The 16,909-nt window shown below is 36.9% G+C and overlaps 1 protein-coding gene and 1 long non-coding RNA gene across 3 annotated transcripts in view; one reads left to right on the top strand and one right to left on the bottom strand.

Moving 5' to 3' along the window:
* LOC134658299 (GDNF family receptor alpha-4) overlaps nt 1-16,909 on the top strand; it is a 321,487-nt gene that overhangs the window by 39,651 nt on the left and 264,927 nt on the right. For both annotated transcript variants that reach the window (XM_063513925.1, XM_063513924.1), the window contains exon 2: nt 11,592-11,615. In XM_063513925.1, coding sequence (XP_063369995.1) covers nt 11,592-11,615 — 24 coding nt within the window. The remainder of the gene's footprint in view (nt 1-11,591; nt 11,616-16,909) is intronic.
* LOC134658332 (uncharacterized) overlaps nt 1-16,909 on the bottom strand; it is a 96,637-nt gene that overhangs the window by 78,867 nt on the left and 861 nt on the right. The gene's annotated exons all lie outside the window — the stretch shown is intronic.

Raw genomic sequence — 16,909 nt, 5'->3', positions numbered from 1 at the left:
ATACGTGGCGCAAACATATTTCTATATAAACTTGTACAAAAAAAAACGAAATAAGTAGTATTTTGAAGTCGCAATGATTCAAACACTATTTGTAATTGTATATTTTCATCAACCGTAATTTTTTCCCATTGAGTTATCATGAATATAACCGGCAAAAAGTACATCTAGAATGTTAATTCCTGATTTGCATGCACACAAGCATAATTACCATTTAAGTACTAACATTTCATAATCCCACTTAGGGTAAACTTGGACAGTTTGTAGCATTTACCTTGGGTTACCTCCTTCTTTTCCTTCTGTTTGCGAACAATTATCGTTCCAAATCCGATAGCATTCCAACCGGATAATATCTATCTTTGGCTCCTTTTCAAATTACGATTCTCTTTGATCTGCATCTGAAATTTACGGGATAACGTTACGGAGATGCTTAAAGCTCTTGTGAACCTTCCTGCTGCTGTGGAAGCCGGGGACCTCTGCCTGGCTTATCTTGTACCACCTTTTTCTTTAACTTGCCTACGTGCAAAATGGCCCTAAGCCACCTCGATACGTACCTTCCTGTTTTTCTCATAGTTTTCTTATAGTATTGTATAATTTAATCGCTGTATTAATCTAATTTTAGGCTTTTGCAACTTTTTGACATGTTTATTTATGTAACTGACGTAGCCGTCAACTCCCTTCATGTTTCGAATTTCGCTACTAAAGAGTCTAGTCTGTATACTTTCGGCAAAGGTCTGTATACTTCTCTTAGACGCTGCGCGCCTGTGCGCGACCCTACTAACCTACGTAACTACAGATAACTTGTGCCGTTTATTGGACTTTAAATAACTCGGAGTGCCCTATTGATTTTTCCTGGTAAATAAGAGACCTACCCCTGAATTCCATACTTTTATTGCTCTACCCTCACCTTCACCCTACCAGCTGCTCAGTTGCGTGCTCTTTCAATTTATTGGAAGAGCACGTAACGCGACAAGTTTCACGGTACATTTTTTGACTTAAAATTCACGTTGAACGCTGGCGGTTTTATCCACTCTGTACTTACCCGCCGACTCAATAAATCAAGTTAGTGGCGCGGTATCAAAATATATTATACTCATACAATAGGGTTACCACATGGCGGATTTTCGTCCCATTTCAGGAATATTGGTAACATATTTGCTGGAAAAATACAAATGTGTCAGAATTATTTTTATCATTTTGCGATTTTAATAAAAATGACGAAGGTTGAAGACAACTTAAATAAAACCCAGGCTGAAATCGAACCAGCGTCCTCTGCTATCGCGGCAGGTGAAAAGGTTGAAATAAAATCAAATTAAAATATTTACTGAAAATAACTTAATTTATTCTAATATACTTCTAAAGGTTGAAGATGTTTTTAATGTGTGATGTACGTAAGAAGTAGAACTTTTTTAGCTTTTAGCGCATTGAAATTGATAATTTAAGTAGAATGTTTCATATGAAACTCTGTTCATTATTACACATTTATTTTAAAACATATGCCACAAGTATTTAGGTACATAGTTACACTTCACTAAGCGCCACTTGCACCATTTCACTAACCCGGGGTTAACCGGTTAAATCAGGAGTTACCATGGTTACCAGTACAATTTGACATTAGGTTAACGGTTTAACCGCTTAACCCTGGGTTAGTGGGATAGTGCAAGTGGGCCTAATCTGCTAAAGTGTAACTCAATATAAAAAAATAATTATTTTTATGAAAAAAAAATATTGACTAGATCCTCTCAACCTTCCTTTTCACCGGAGGAACCTACGTAAGAATTTTAATTCTAGAATATTCTTCAGGACTTTTAAAACTTGTGTCTGGTAACCCTACGTACAGGCGGTAGCTGCCACTCTTTATTTATATTCTAGATTATTGCCAAATTATGGGTGAAAGGGTTTAACCCAAATTACCTAATTTGTGGAGGGGTTTAAATTTGGTAATGTGTTAAAGAGTTTGTTCAATGGATCGATGAGTGGTTTTGCTTTAAGTAATATTACTCGTAGATATGTCAACAAACTGTTCTGCAGTTTGGCAGAAGAACAAATCTTAAAAAAAACCACAACCGAATACAGAACCTCCGTCTTCTATGAAATTGAAGTCGGTTAAAAATAGGGTTTATTAGCCTGAATAAATGTTTTTTTTCTTTTTTTTTATGTTTGCGACGGATTTTTAATATAGGAAGCAGGGATGTTGCGAACATCCGCATCCGCATCCGCAACCGCGGAACATCCGCATTATTTTCAACATCCGCATCCGCATCCGCATCCGCATAAAATCGATGCGGAGCTTATGCGGATGCGGATGTCGAACAAGTCGGTACAGGAACGTCTTAGCGGCGGCGTAAGTGCTAGGTAATTTCGTCATTACCTATAACGAAATCGTCTAGATCCAGAAAAGCCGGCGAAGTTGCTGTTTATTAAATATAACGCACCTATATTCTTGCTCAAATACTAAACGTTTGGTTTTTTTTAATAAAAAAATACTAAAAATTTAATATTTGACGTTTTCTAAGTACCTAATCTTGACATCCGCATCCGCATCCGCATCCGCGGATGTGAGCCTTTAAAAATCCGCATCCGCATCCGCATCCGCGGATGTCAAAAAATCTGCATCCGCAACATCCCTGATAGGAAGCTAATAAATAAAGCAAAGGAACGAAGCAAAGGAAGTTAAAAAAGGAATCTAAAATTGCTTTTAATTTTGTCACTTGATATTTTGTGCCAACTTAAGGGATAATCCAAAATATAAAAGGAGAAATTAAAAAGGATTCCATTTTATTACTTCGTAATAATAACATGCTATTTGATACCAATCAGAATTTTTCTTTATACTTATTCTTCAAGCGGAATTATAAAGACATTTTGACTTCATAATAATCTGAAGAATTGAGAATACGGAAAAACAAAACACTTTTGAAACAACTGAAGAAGACCCTGACACACAATATGATAAGTACATTTTATGAGATTTTTCCTTGTAAATGATATTCAATTTTGCATGTTATTTGTACACCAACATTTTATGATGTATTAAATGGATAAAGTTTCCAAACGAAAATAAAACAACGTATCGGGATAACAGATATTCGAAAAGTCATGTGACTAATTTCATACTAGGTATCTAAGTTTTTATTGGCGCTTAGGTTTAGGTTTAAATATATTTATTCTCATTAAAGACATACAAGTTACTTACACGAGAAAAGAGTTATAAAGTAAAAGTAATTATATCTACGCACTATCTAACTATTAGCGATTTCCATCTTGGTTTAGGCCCCCAGGGGCCCGTTTCTCAAAAGCTTGTAACTTGTAATACAAGTGGAAGTCCCTTTCTAACAAAAGCTGTCAAAAAGTGACATCCGCTTGTATTACTAGTAACAAGCTTTTGAGAAACGGTGCAGATATCAAAAACTCATTGGTACAAACCGGGATTCGACCCGCGACCTCCAATTTGAAAGTCCCACACCTTACCACCCACCCCTAGTGTACATTTCATTCGATAGCGCGAGGTGACGTACGTGTTTGCGTTAAGTGTCATTCCGTATGGGATTTTGAATTTCCAAAATGTCCCGCTTGGCGCGCTGTTCAAAATCCTATACGAAAATAGACATAACGCGAACGCTCGTAACGTTATCGAATGAAATATACACTAGGTATCGAATAACCTGTCACTCATAATAATAACCAAACAACCACAAACCGAAAGAACTCAAATAGTGCGAGTCGTCAGCAATTTTCCAAGAAAAATCGATGTCATTAACGCGTTCCTCACAAACATAGCGTCATCTCTGTCGCACCCGTAGCCGGTTGGATAAGAGGGAGCGTTGTTACCGAGCCTGATCGAGAGTACTTGTATGGAAATGGTTCATTGAAGGCTGGTTACCCTCTTTCTGAAGTTGGTGGTATTGGTGTTGGTTGGCGAGTGAAGGTGAGACGAAACTCAGGTTAACCAGTATACTTACATGTTTTATCAACCAGTTTAACCATGATAAAGATTGGATCGGCCTGTCAGTTGTTCGGAGCTGTCAACTTTTTGTTCTAACTGAGGTCGATATCGTCCGGCGGACTGTTAATCAGTGGGCCCCTTTAGGATGAATCAACTTTTTCTTGTCAAACAATGTTTTTTATCGCAATCATTTTTCAACATGATTTTGCCCGCAATAATACACCCTACATTTGACAACTCGCTGAAAATTCTCGAGTTAAGGTTGTGTTATATAAGTATTGTCATAACTCTTATACATTTGGCTACATAGACGAATTTGTTTAAAAATGCATTATGGATTATGGGCAAAGATACCCTTAGAGGCAAAACTGGCTGTTTTGACGGTAGCTTGCAACTCCAGGGGTGTCACGTGCGTTTTAACACTGGTTATACTGAGCGTCCGACTCGCTCGCACTTATAGCAATTGGAACAGGATAACAAGTGAAGAGTCGAGTAGACAGGCTTTGTTTCTCAACGAGGAATATTACAGGAATAGTTTCCAAGTGTTGTGACGCCGCCTCACCTCGTCATGGTTGCCAAAATAAAGATACGTGATTCAGGAGACGAAGCGCTGGTGGCCTAGCGGTAAGAGTGTGCGACTTTACAAACACATTTTCCAGTTTACTTTTGTTAAGTAAAAGATTAATCATCTGCAATCATGGTCATCCTACGATAACTAAAGGAGTGGTCACTTCCTGCTGCTAAAAATGAGATGACACCTTAAGGCCTCAAGTATTCGCGGATAAATGGCGGAGTGAATAGGAACTGTTGAGTGAATATAGTTACCAAGTGTTTTTGAGAGTGGAAATCACTGCCGAATGTAGCAATAAAGAAACTTGGGGCAGAGTAGGAAAGTTAGGAATACAAATATTTATGGGTTGTCGAGTGTTTTTGCTTGTTTTTTGTTTATTTGAGGATGTAGACATATTGTTGCTTATAATAGAAATAGGATGGGAGGTATATGTAGGTTTAGTTAATATAGTTAGAGTGGCGTCAAAAATACCGTCATCTTTCTCGCGTTGTCCCGGCACTTTGCCACGGCTTGGCAACTAATCCCAGGAATTGGCGTGGGCACTAGTTTTTACGAAAGCGACTGCTATCTAACCTTCCAACTTCCAACAACAAAGGGTGAACTAGGCCCTAATTGGGATTAGTCCGGCTTCCTCATGTTTTCCTTCACCGAAAAGCGACGGTAAATATCAAATGATATTTCATACATAAGTTCCGAAAAACTTATAGGTACGAGCCGGGGTTTGGACCGGGGGTCAAAAATACCAATCATGTTAATGGGATTTTATATTAATTATTTATCTTGAACAAATAACTCTTGATCAGATGCACAATATAATATGGTAAAATAGTATGCCCTAATTCAATTTGTTTAATTCAGTTTGTGTCAATTCTTCACTAGTTAGCAGTCATGTTTTTAGAAATTATTTCATATACATATATGTACATTGGCAGCTTCTACCAAGTTCGATACGACCTTTAAACCTTCGACAAAAGAGCGTAGGCCAGCAACACATTTTCATCCCCGCTGGTGTTTTAAGTGTCCATACTGTCCATGGGCGTCGGTAGTTGCTTGTCATCAGGCGATCCGTCTGCTTGTTTGCCGCCTATATCATGAAAAAGTGTACTTTCTGTGTTACTCTATGGCTAGACCGGCCGACGCCACTATGGTTAGGTATCGATCATACACAATTGCTGGCCTCGAGCTTTACGTTGTTTGTCACAAACTCATTACGGGGCCTATTTAATGCCCGACGGGCCAAATTAAACTAGCAAGTTTTTCCTAGAAATGACGAATTGTTTGGGTTGAAAGTTTAACCTCGGGTTTAGCTGTGTAATTATTTGTGCCGTTCGCAGTTTTTAGATTTGGATGCTTAAGCATCAAATAAAGGTCAAATTCAAGTCAAGGCTAAATTATGTTAAGTGTGAGTCGAATTCAAAATTCTCGAATTCTTAACTTATTAAAAACAAAAAAATAACAAAATTACAACAAACCCACCTTAAAGGCTCATTTCTTAAGCCGACCGATCAAATAACGCAATGTAATGAAACTGGCATGCGAGTTCTCGTACCGTCTAAATGAGCCCTATTGTATTTATGTGTTCGCAAGTGATCGCTCCAAGTTTTATTAAAAAAAAACAAATTTTCTTAAAAGTAAAACGTAAAAGAAAATACTTAAAAAGTAGATGAATGCTCTTCTTCCCTGTTTTAAAAAGATATTTGAAACTAGATAGGTATGCCTAACCTACTAGTTGGTCATTCAAAATATAATTTAAAATGTGTTTTTTTTTACCCAGAATCAGTAGTAAGTACTGTCATGATAAGAGCGTCCGAGAGAAAAGTATTAGTTATTCAGTGCAAATACAAATGCTGAGTGTAATCTCGTTGTGTTCAAGAATAGCAATTTAAAGTTGCATGCCCTCTTTATTCGCATTATGGCACTCATTGTTGTGGCATTATGACTTTGCTAAGATAACATTAAAAAGGATAAACGTGAAACTATTGCAACATAGTAATGTTGCAACAAAATTTAAAGCAGAACTATATTTGGTAAAGACTCGCGCGATGGCCATATCTTTCCTTCCCCTCTAAAACCTCTCGTTCCCTTCTAATTCTGGCTTTAATGTGGCAGCGTTACATGGACGCGGAGTGTCACTAGAACGCAGCGTACAGTCGCCATCAGATATATCGGAGCGGCCAAGGTGCTCACGAATATCTGAACAAGCACCTTAACGCCTTGACAATAGGGGCGTGTTCAGATATTTGTGAGCACGTTGGCCGCTTCGATATATCTGATGGCGACTGTACTACGTAGGCGAACATCACGCGAAAGCGAAGCGAAGCGATGCGGCGCGGGGTGAATCAGTCCTTTAATATGTACATAGAAGTGTGAAGTGTGATAAAACCGCCTATTGTTTAACCTCTTCTTTTCTGTTACCTTTGTATTGTTTTCTGAAATGAGGTGTGCAATAAAGAGTTTTTGTATTGTAGTATCCTATATGGGCGATCACGTCGCGAACGCGAACGCCGTGTGCCCGCCTCGCCGCGCCTTGCCGTTTCCCTTCGCGTTCGCGAGTTGTTCGCTTACGTAACGCAGCGTACTCTACGTAGGCGAACAACACGCGAACGCAAAACGACGCGATGCGATGCCGAGTGAATCAATCCTTCGATACCTATTATAGAAGTGTCCTACGTGGGCGATCTCGTTGCGAACGCGAACGCCGTGAGCCCGCCGCGCCGCTTCTCTTCGCGTTCGCGAGTTGTTCGCTTACGTAAGAGTCGTAAGACGCAGCGTTAATCTCCGTAATTAAAAGAGTGAAGGAGTGAACGTGCGAATCGCGACGGTACTTAATGCGGCAACAACGTTGTCATTATTTATTTATTGCAACGCATTCACTTTATTTTTCCCTTTGAAGTAAAAACCTCGACAATTGTATAACAGTCAAAGAAAATCGATGCGACCTTCACAAGGGGACGCAACTCGACGTGAAAAACTAACGTATTCTGACATTATACGAGTTTACTGGTTAAGTATTGGATATTTAATGAAGTGGACATAATATGTTATTATATTAGGGCTTTTTAAATGGGCAGGTGAATATTTAAATTGTTATTTTAGTGCTCAGTTTTTTATACTTAGGACGCGGCGTGAAAAATTGACGTATTCTGAGTGTTTCATTTTTATAATATGTATGTAACATGTAACTATATTCGGACTTTAAATTGCGTAATAGAATATTAAAAATTCGTGATCGGTTTTTAAACTAGTTTTACTATTTAAGTTAGTTTTTTTTGGTTAGTAAAATCGTAAAGGTGACTTTTTAAACTGCCGTGAACTTTATTAAATTTCATTATATTAAACTGTTTTAAACGAATTTTACGGTTTGCCATGTATTTTTAGTTACTTGCTTGACATTGTGTCAAAAGTGACATTGTCAACAAACGTCATTATTATATCGGAAACAGATCGAATAACTAAAACTCGAATTGGCTGGTGAAAATGGAGTTGATTATTATACATTAAGTATTGTAAAGTGCTCAATTACATTCTAATCTGACCAGTGGATGTACAGTCACATGTTTTAATTTATGACCCATTTTCGTACCTTGTCACAGTGATAATCAATATGAAAGTCGCTAGAGACCTCATGCTATGTCACTGTCACAAGGTACAAAAATGGGTCATAAATTAAAACATGTGACTGTACTCGTAGCCTAGTGATAATCGTACATCGGCAAACAATTGGCGTTTTCTTTTAACGATTGTCATCTTGGCTAGGGTCCCTGACAGTTTTTCGTTTTTAAGGAAGTTTGTATTACTTATAAGTAAGTAGTGTATAAGTAATATACTTGTGTCGATGTTTGCCACATATATATTCTAACTCCCGTATTTATAAAATAAAGTAAAAACCGGCCAAGTGCGAGTCGGACTCGCGTTCCAAGGGTTCCGTACATTAAGTCCGACTCACGCTTGACTGCACATTTTTAATAAGTTTTCCTATAATCTATAGGTAAAGGACTATTGTGTATTTTTTTCAAAATTTTAGACCCAGTATTAGTTTCGGAGATAAAGGGCCCTGGTCGAACAGACAGACAGACGCACGAGTGATCCTATAAGGGTTTCATTTTTTCCTTTTGTATTACGGAACCCAATAAGAAGGTACCTAAGTAAGCTCATAATAAACCTCTCAAAGTCTCCAACTCAAGCCATTGAGTCCAAATGTACCAAGCCAAAATGCCAAGGCGCAAAGTTAGCCGTAAACTGGTGCATTAAAGTGAGCAAAACATTAAGCCAAAAGGGTAAGCTGTCGCTAATTTGATAGGAAGAGACAAATGAGCGGACGTTAGGGTAAGGTGTAGTTTATAAGTGGAAGCGGAATAAAAACTCCGTACCGGAAACTTGTCTTCGTAACTTGTCAGTGATTCGTATAAAGGCAGTCATATATATAATATTTGAAACATGAGTAAAACTTAACTCGCTGCCGCTTGTACATTGCACTACTGTGTCATTGACTGTGTTACGTTATTATTTTCACGGCCATTCACCTAAAGTCTTCCTTCATTTAGTAGGCATACCATCACATGCAGTTAAAAGCGCAGAAATGTTGTGTAGATCCTTGGTAAGGTATTAGTCTGTCAATCCATTTTTTTGCAAATTTATGTTTTGAATATGCTTTTATTCCCCTAATATAGCTGCCGCTTATGCCTCGCGCTAGCGTCACAACGTAGCACGCTCTACGCGTCATTGACCGTGTGTCATTTTGTCACGTTATGTCCACGGCCATTCTTGATGTAAAATACGTATATAATTTTTCCGCTATCGCTGCCGCTTATGCCTAGCGCTAGCTTCACAACGCGGCACGACCTACGCGTCAGTGACCGTGTGTCTTTTTTGTCACGTTATGTCCACGGTCGTTCTTCTAAAGTATATATTTTTTCCACTATCGCTGCGGCCTATGCCTCGCGCCAGCGTCACAACGCGGCACGCCCTACGCGTCATTGACCATACCGTGTGTCATTTTGTCACGTTATGTCCACGGCCATTCTTCTAAAGGCTGTCCGGGGAAACCATTAGCCGTTCTGACGTCGCGCTTTGACTGGCTGTGGCTTTGTTGTGTTACAAATAGGATCTCGCTGCTGTCAGATTGTTAAAAGTTTTGATTTTTATAGTTGGGCCATTTTATTTAAGGTTGTACAATCACCTGCAATAACAACGAAGGCCGCAAAAATATCTGATACGATCTTATTTTTAGAGCCATAAGAACGTGTCACTTTTTATGTTATTTAACTCAGAATCACGAACTCTATCGATCCTATTGGGAGGTAAAAACATGTCCCTAAATTTATCTACATTTTTCGTTCCTTCAATTCCGTTACCGCATACGAAGTCCATGAAAAATGGTAATGGAATGGAAAAAAATCTCCGGTTAGGATCGAAAGAGCTCGTGATTGTGAGTAGAAATAACAGAGAAATTACCAAATTGAAATAAGTTAAGTGTTGAACTTTAAATAGGTACATGGCCCAGGGCCCAGTTATATTGTATCTATCGCGTTGTCGCGAATAGGCTACATGACTAATTTTCATTTATGGTATCAATCGATCGGGTTTGTTTTTAGGATCAAATGTCAATATGGGACCCATTGCATTAAAGTAACACAAAAGTCAGAAATTGTAGTCAAAGGCCGACAGTCGCACTTCATTCGCGAAACGCCCTAAACAAAAGGATAAGGGAACGTGACGTCAAGGTCTCTGGGAGCCCATCTTGTAGTATGGACAAAACAAGAAAATTGCGTTTTTGTCGGTGAAATATTGCGTTTATGTATATAGTTGCTATACAATATTTTTTTGGATGAAATGTAAGGAATCGAATGGTAGGTAAGTACCCTTACTTTTATCGTTTTTGGAAGTTAAAAAAAAAAACTTAAATTTTGAAACTTTCCGGTCCTGTATTTTTGTAATTTTTCAATAATTCATTTTAATATCCACATTATTGTCATAAATTGCTTGTTTGCTATCTATTTTACTAGATTTTGTTATAAAATTCAACATGTGTCATCATCCCTATTGTGCGTAAAGGTAACATTCGGATTCATACTGTAACAGGACAATGTTTTAGTACTAAGTTCCTTGAGCTAAAATAATTAATATACCTAATAAAATCTATTAATGCAGTAAAGTTTTAATAAAAAAATATCTCATGTAAAATTTTATTCCCATCTAAATGACGCAACATTATTTTATTCCTTTAATATCATAATTCAGTAAAAGACTTAATTATCCACGACAACCCAATTTCAATAAAACTTATTCAAAATAAAAACCAACCGCCATTTAACACAATTACTTTGTTAACTACTCTTTCAGTTGCAATTTAAACCTTATCTGTTTTATGTAGAGTTGATTTCAGCTTATTGTTATTTAGGTGAAAAAATACTTTGGTAACTACTCTTCCAGTTGCAATATAAACCTTATCTGGTTTAAGCAGAGTTGATTTGAGCTTGTTGGTATGAGGTGATAAAATTCTGTTTATTTTGTTCCAACCTTGGTTCCCTGGGGAAGCCGCGGGCGAGGCTTTGACGATGGATCCCCAATTCGAACGGTCAATATCTATGTGTTGTGATGTTTGTATACATAATTATGTGCTGTTTGTATTCGAATTTTCATTAGGTATTTGGATAATAAAATGTTCGTTTTTGACCTTAGTAAGGTCAATACGTACCCTAAGTGTTAACATTGACATTAGGATCTCTTTACACATAGATTAGTATTTATTACGAGCATATACATTTGCCACTAAACGTAAGTAGCAAGAGTCGAGCGCAAAACTTAATCATGCCTTTTAATAAAGCGCGAGTTAGAAACAGAATGCCATGACCAATGGCATCCCGGGCGATACATAGCTCGTAAAGTGGTTAAAGGCGTGTAATGAACCCTCGCAGACGTCAGCTGCCGTTCCGTTGGTGAGGTGAGGAACGGCAGCCACCCAAGCACGTAAAATTAAATTGAATTAAAGAAACTTGTTTGTTATAATTTACGTATGTGTTATTAACTCTTGAGTACCAATAATATCATACTTTGACTTATTTCTGTTTGTTTCAGGGCCGTACATAGGGGAGAAAGGAGGTAAGATTTGTTTAAGTATTATAAAAAAAACAAGATTCATCATCATCATCCGTTTGCCCTTTCCCCATTACTTTCCTCCTTTTCATATCATCCCATCCCACACAGTCCATCCAACTTTTCATTCCCATTAATTCTTAATAGGTACCTTTCGCGTCACATTAACCCTTTAACCGCCAGAGTCTGATATTTAAGACATTACATATCCAGCTCATTTCGCCACAGTCTGATAAATAAGACAAAGATCTGATTTGGTTTTTACAGCACATTTATAACTCCCGTAACTATGCCAACCTTACTCTGCGTGGTACAATTACCTACTGTCGGTGGCGATACGAGCACGCTCGATCTAAAATTGCTGGCGGTTAAAAGGTTAAAAACCAAGATTATCAATATTAAAGCACTTAGAGAATTATTTATTTCTTTTAGAAACAAAATGTATTGTTTGTGAATCTTGAGGCTTCAATATTCCATATTTATTCTTGTACAAAAGCCGAAGGCCAAATCTAAGTGAAAGTTAAACCAATATAGGCTCTGTAAAAGAAATATCAATTTCCAAAGGTCATTAGGCAGGCAAACAACGATTATTTTCCTCTGATTCTGAATTATTAGCGATCAAACAATCCTCGCCAGACAATTGGACCTGATAGTCTAAATGACAAGTATTGCTTTGAAATGTATATTTTTCCTCTCGAATTTTGCTTTACCTACTCGTAATACGAAATTCTGTGTATTTATTTTATCTGAAATCAATATTTTGATTTTGAAGGTGATTATGTAGATTATTCATCTAGCTAATAATGTTTTACGGGTCTCTATATATGTACTTATATGTGTGTTTATTTTCGTTATACAGCTAGTTGTACTTGATATCTGAGTCCAAAGTTTATCTAGCTGTAACGACTATTATTTGTCCGAGTAGGTAACAAAAATGTCTAAACTTATATAATATATATAGGGTAATTCCAGTAACTGGCCACCCTAAACTAGAAATGAATTCTATTCACCTATTAACAGAATTCATTTTAGTATAAGGTGGCTAGTTATTGAAGGCTGGCCAGTTATTGAAACATTACTTATACTGAAATGAATTCCGGTGGCCAGTTACTAGCGAATTACCCTATTACACTAAAAGAAATGGGGTTGGTGAGTCAAACATATCATGAAAGTGGTAGGTTAGGTTTAGGTAAATATTTGCGGGTAAACTACTTAGTTGCGTGAACGCACTCAATCTGTGTGTGTCTAGATATTGTTTGAGCTTAGATTTTTCTAGGGGTACTAAATAGTTTACGATATGAAAATTCTAGTATTGCTTAAGTTACAGGGGTCCATTACGAATTGGTGAGGGGCCACAATTAGGTACTGATAAATAATTTCTAAAATGTGTGAAATGCACAAGTACCAACTTTTCTTTTATGTGCCTGATCGACATGGTGAAATGTAAAGTATCAACTATCGTTGTCCATCTGAATGTCAAATTAACTTAGTCGTCAGACAGGCGCCTGTACCTTGTACACAGCCAAGGACTCCAAACTAAATATGTGGCGTTATCTATGAAAAGGGACCTTATTGTCGATGACGCTTACGCCATTATTAACGATGCTCCGATATAAATACAATGCCGCGCGACGCTATGCGGCGTAAGCGCCATCGCCCTCCCTTTTCATAGATAATGCCCCATATATCGCTCGCGATTGTATATGCTCTCCTAGTGATTGGGGGCTCCCAGTATTTTTTCCCTCATTGTAAATTAAGAACATTTTACGTATTTTAACATACAAGGTTTCTAAACAACATCCCAAACAAATATTGTAACAGGCTGCACAAAGTTACTTAGCACCCCAATCAATCATTGCCATATACGCAAAAAAAAAACACCACATAAAACCGATGTTTTCCTGAAAAACCATTCCATTGTTACTGGATGTCATTCACTCATTTCAATTTCCATTTATCATTCACCCACGCTTGGATCACAAAAATCTTGTAAAGAAAACGCTTTCACGTGTAATTTTGACTTTAATACGTTGATATAAGCTTTATTATAGACCGTGATGAGCGTGATTGTTGAAATTATTATGGTTGAATTTTCAAATGTTAATCTTTATATTTTACTACATATTCACAAAAATATCAATTAATTATTTACAAGGGCTAAACAACACGCTTAAATAAATCAAATGAAAGTTAGCAACATGAATGTGGGTTGATAATTAACCGACTTCCAAATTTCAAAAGGGGGAGGTTATCAAATTCGGTTGTATGTTTTTTTTACATCTGGCATAACAGTCGTCATATGTTTACGGAATTTAATTTAAATCTATATTTGTATACACGTGTTTACTGTGTAGTTTATTTAATGTCCACGTGGATAAGGATTTATATTTAGAAATAAAGAACTAGTCGAAATTACCTCTTTGTTAAATTAGTATTAGATACACTCGTATGTACAAAGAAGCTTAATACCTAGTTAGAAATAAGTACCTACAACAAATTAGTCTATGAAATACCTATCTTTATTTTTTTTGTTATAATTTCACTTTGTGTAAGGATAAGTCTAGGAAATCCGGGATAGACTTGTCCTTTGCAAGTCAGTGCCAAAATCAAAATATTTATTTTTAGCATGAATGTGTCACGCCCAAATTAAATAGATATCTTTAGGTAATATAGGAGAGCTGATAAAATATAATATATTTATATTTTGGCATTTTTTTAAGCTGGGTTAATGTCTATATACTATCTGGCCAAGCTTTCCTACACTCAAGAGTAAATTTCTTCACAAAGTGACCCTGAACAGTTTTAATGAACCCAAAATAAAGTTATCCAACTGACATTGTGATTCCTTTAAAGCTAAATAAACAATCCGAAAAGAAATAAACCTTACAAATATAATACAGAAATTTCCGTGACTTCAAAAAGTCACTTTAATTTTTAATTCCTTAAAAAACAAATGAACCTCCGAATATTATACAGGAAAAACCAGTCTCTGTCTTAATTATACGGCAAAGCCTTTTGAGGTTCCTTTGAGCCTAATTTGAAGAGAATCGCAATTATTCGCTGCATTCCGGTGAAATTCTGTTTAACTACTTCTTTTGTACCTGAAAAATTATCTAGGTGTCAATGATTTGGTTAGTTTTATGAAATTGGCCAACTAGGGAAATATAAAGTCGATGCTCCGAAATTGTCTTTGATTTTAACTTGTGTCAATTTACTAGTGACAAAAGTCACTAGTAAATTGACATTCACGGACAATTTCAATATGGCGGTTTGTTTACATATAGTCCGTCAACCAAATCTTGTCAGTAGCAATGTAAAGCAAACTAAAGTAGGGCAACACTCAAAGAGCAGTATTGCGCTAAGAAAAGCAGCAATGTACATCGAACCAAAAGATTTTTTTTTCCGCTGAGCGCGCCCTGCGTACGTCAACTCAAATTGTCACTCGCGGTTTATTGAAAAAATTTGAAACGGACGGACAATTTAAAAGCGATGTTAAAACAATGTTAATCAAAATGATGAACAAATTTGAAGATATCAAAAACAACTCCCTATCGTTGTGCTTATATTCTCTTTGTTCCCTATCTATGCCTTCTAAGTTTACTAAAATAAAATCATATCAAAATGCAGATAATTAGATAGTGCATATATTTGTTATTTACAATATAATATGCCACTTGTTAATGTAAATTAGTGTACTCTTCTGGATGAATATGACATACCTGTGTAATTTTTTTGATTGCTATATATTGTACAATAGGATTACATATTAAAAATAAAACAACTGATATTTGGGTGTTTATTTAATTTAAAGGTAAATAAGATAAGGGTCACTTTAGCTTACACTATAATTCAGGTCATTAATTGAAAAAATATAATGACCTTACCGGTTGGACTGTAGCAAAGGGGGGGCTGGGACTTAGATTTTTTTTTGACAAAGTGGTGTCATTATGACACTATTTTTAAATGATTGTAATGTGTATATCACGTCAAAATAAGCATCTTTTATTGGAAAAACTTTTCTCTAAAATAAAAAATGGCCGAGTTAGACGCCTCCAAAGATTGATATTTTTAAAGGGAGCTGGGATTTTTCATTGAGAGTGGTGTCATTATGACATATATTTTAAATGATTTTAATGTATAGAACACATCGAAATAAGCAACTTTTACTTGGAAAACTTTTTACTAAAACTGAAAATGGCGGAGATAGAGCTTAAGGCAGGCCAGGCTTTTAAGGCAGGTCGGAGTAGGTACGACGACGAGCGAAGCGAGGAGGAGTGTTAGGTAGAACTGCGACCATACAGCGCGCGAGCCGAGCAAGCGAAGCGAGCGTGCCGCGGCAGCGGCCGGCGAAGCGCCAGAACCGACGTTTTTATAATAATACAATTTTACAAGTCCCAGCTCCCTTTAAAAACATCAATCTTTGGTCGCGTCTAACTCGGCCATTTTTTATTTTAGAGAAAAGTTTTTCCAATAAAAGATGCTTATTTTGACGTGATCTACACATTACAATCATTTAAAAATAGTGTCATAATGATACCACTTTGTCAAAAAAAATTCTAAGTCCCAGCCCCCCCTTTCGTACAGTCTGACCAAGTTACCAATGTTACCGGGTCACTTCAACCAAGCATAATACTCTGTAGTATTCTATTGCATCTTTGTAAATAGTCACAACTGATTGCTAAAAATATTAGACATGTGGGCCTATGGACGGTTTCCAGGACACAATTTATGGTCTTGTTGGATAGATTTAGGCATACGTTTTAATTTTATTTATGCCTTTTAACCCTAAAACAAAAAAACTGAACATAATCTTAAAAGTTCGAAAGAGTTCTTCCAGTGTGTACTTGTCATAACCTCAATTTTTAGTAATGTTTACCATCAACGAGCATGATTGTACATTGTAGGCCCCTTAGCTTTGCTTATTCTTATTTAATGTATTGGTATTTAATGGTGACAGCAGAAATATCTCTTGAAACAGAAACGATTCAGAATGAAAACCAAATGAAAACAAATAAGGTGACGGCTGTCGTTCACGATCCACATTCCACAGATAAAACACAGATGACACGCATTTTGGAATTATTCGAACACAGTGTTGCTAACCCGCGATTTTTCAAATTTGCCGCCTTTTACTACTGACAAGATTTGGTTGACGGACTTTAGTTAGCAAGTTCCATAGAATGACACTTTACGTGTGGCGGGAGTGTGCATTGGACAGAGCCAAGTGGCGGGAAAAAGAGAAGGCATTGCCCAGCAGTGGCACACGCTAATCACTACATAGTATAAAACAAAGTCGCTTC

Source organism: Cydia amplana, chromosome 22 (assembly GCF_948474715.1).
Source record: "Cydia amplana chromosome 22, ilCydAmpl1.1, whole genome shotgun sequence".
NCBI classification, from domain to species: domain Eukaryota; kingdom Metazoa; phylum Arthropoda; class Insecta; order Lepidoptera; family Tortricidae; genus Cydia; species Cydia amplana.
The sequence above is the reverse complement of the archived record's forward strand: the minus strand, read 5'-3'. Positions and strand labels throughout refer to the sequence as shown.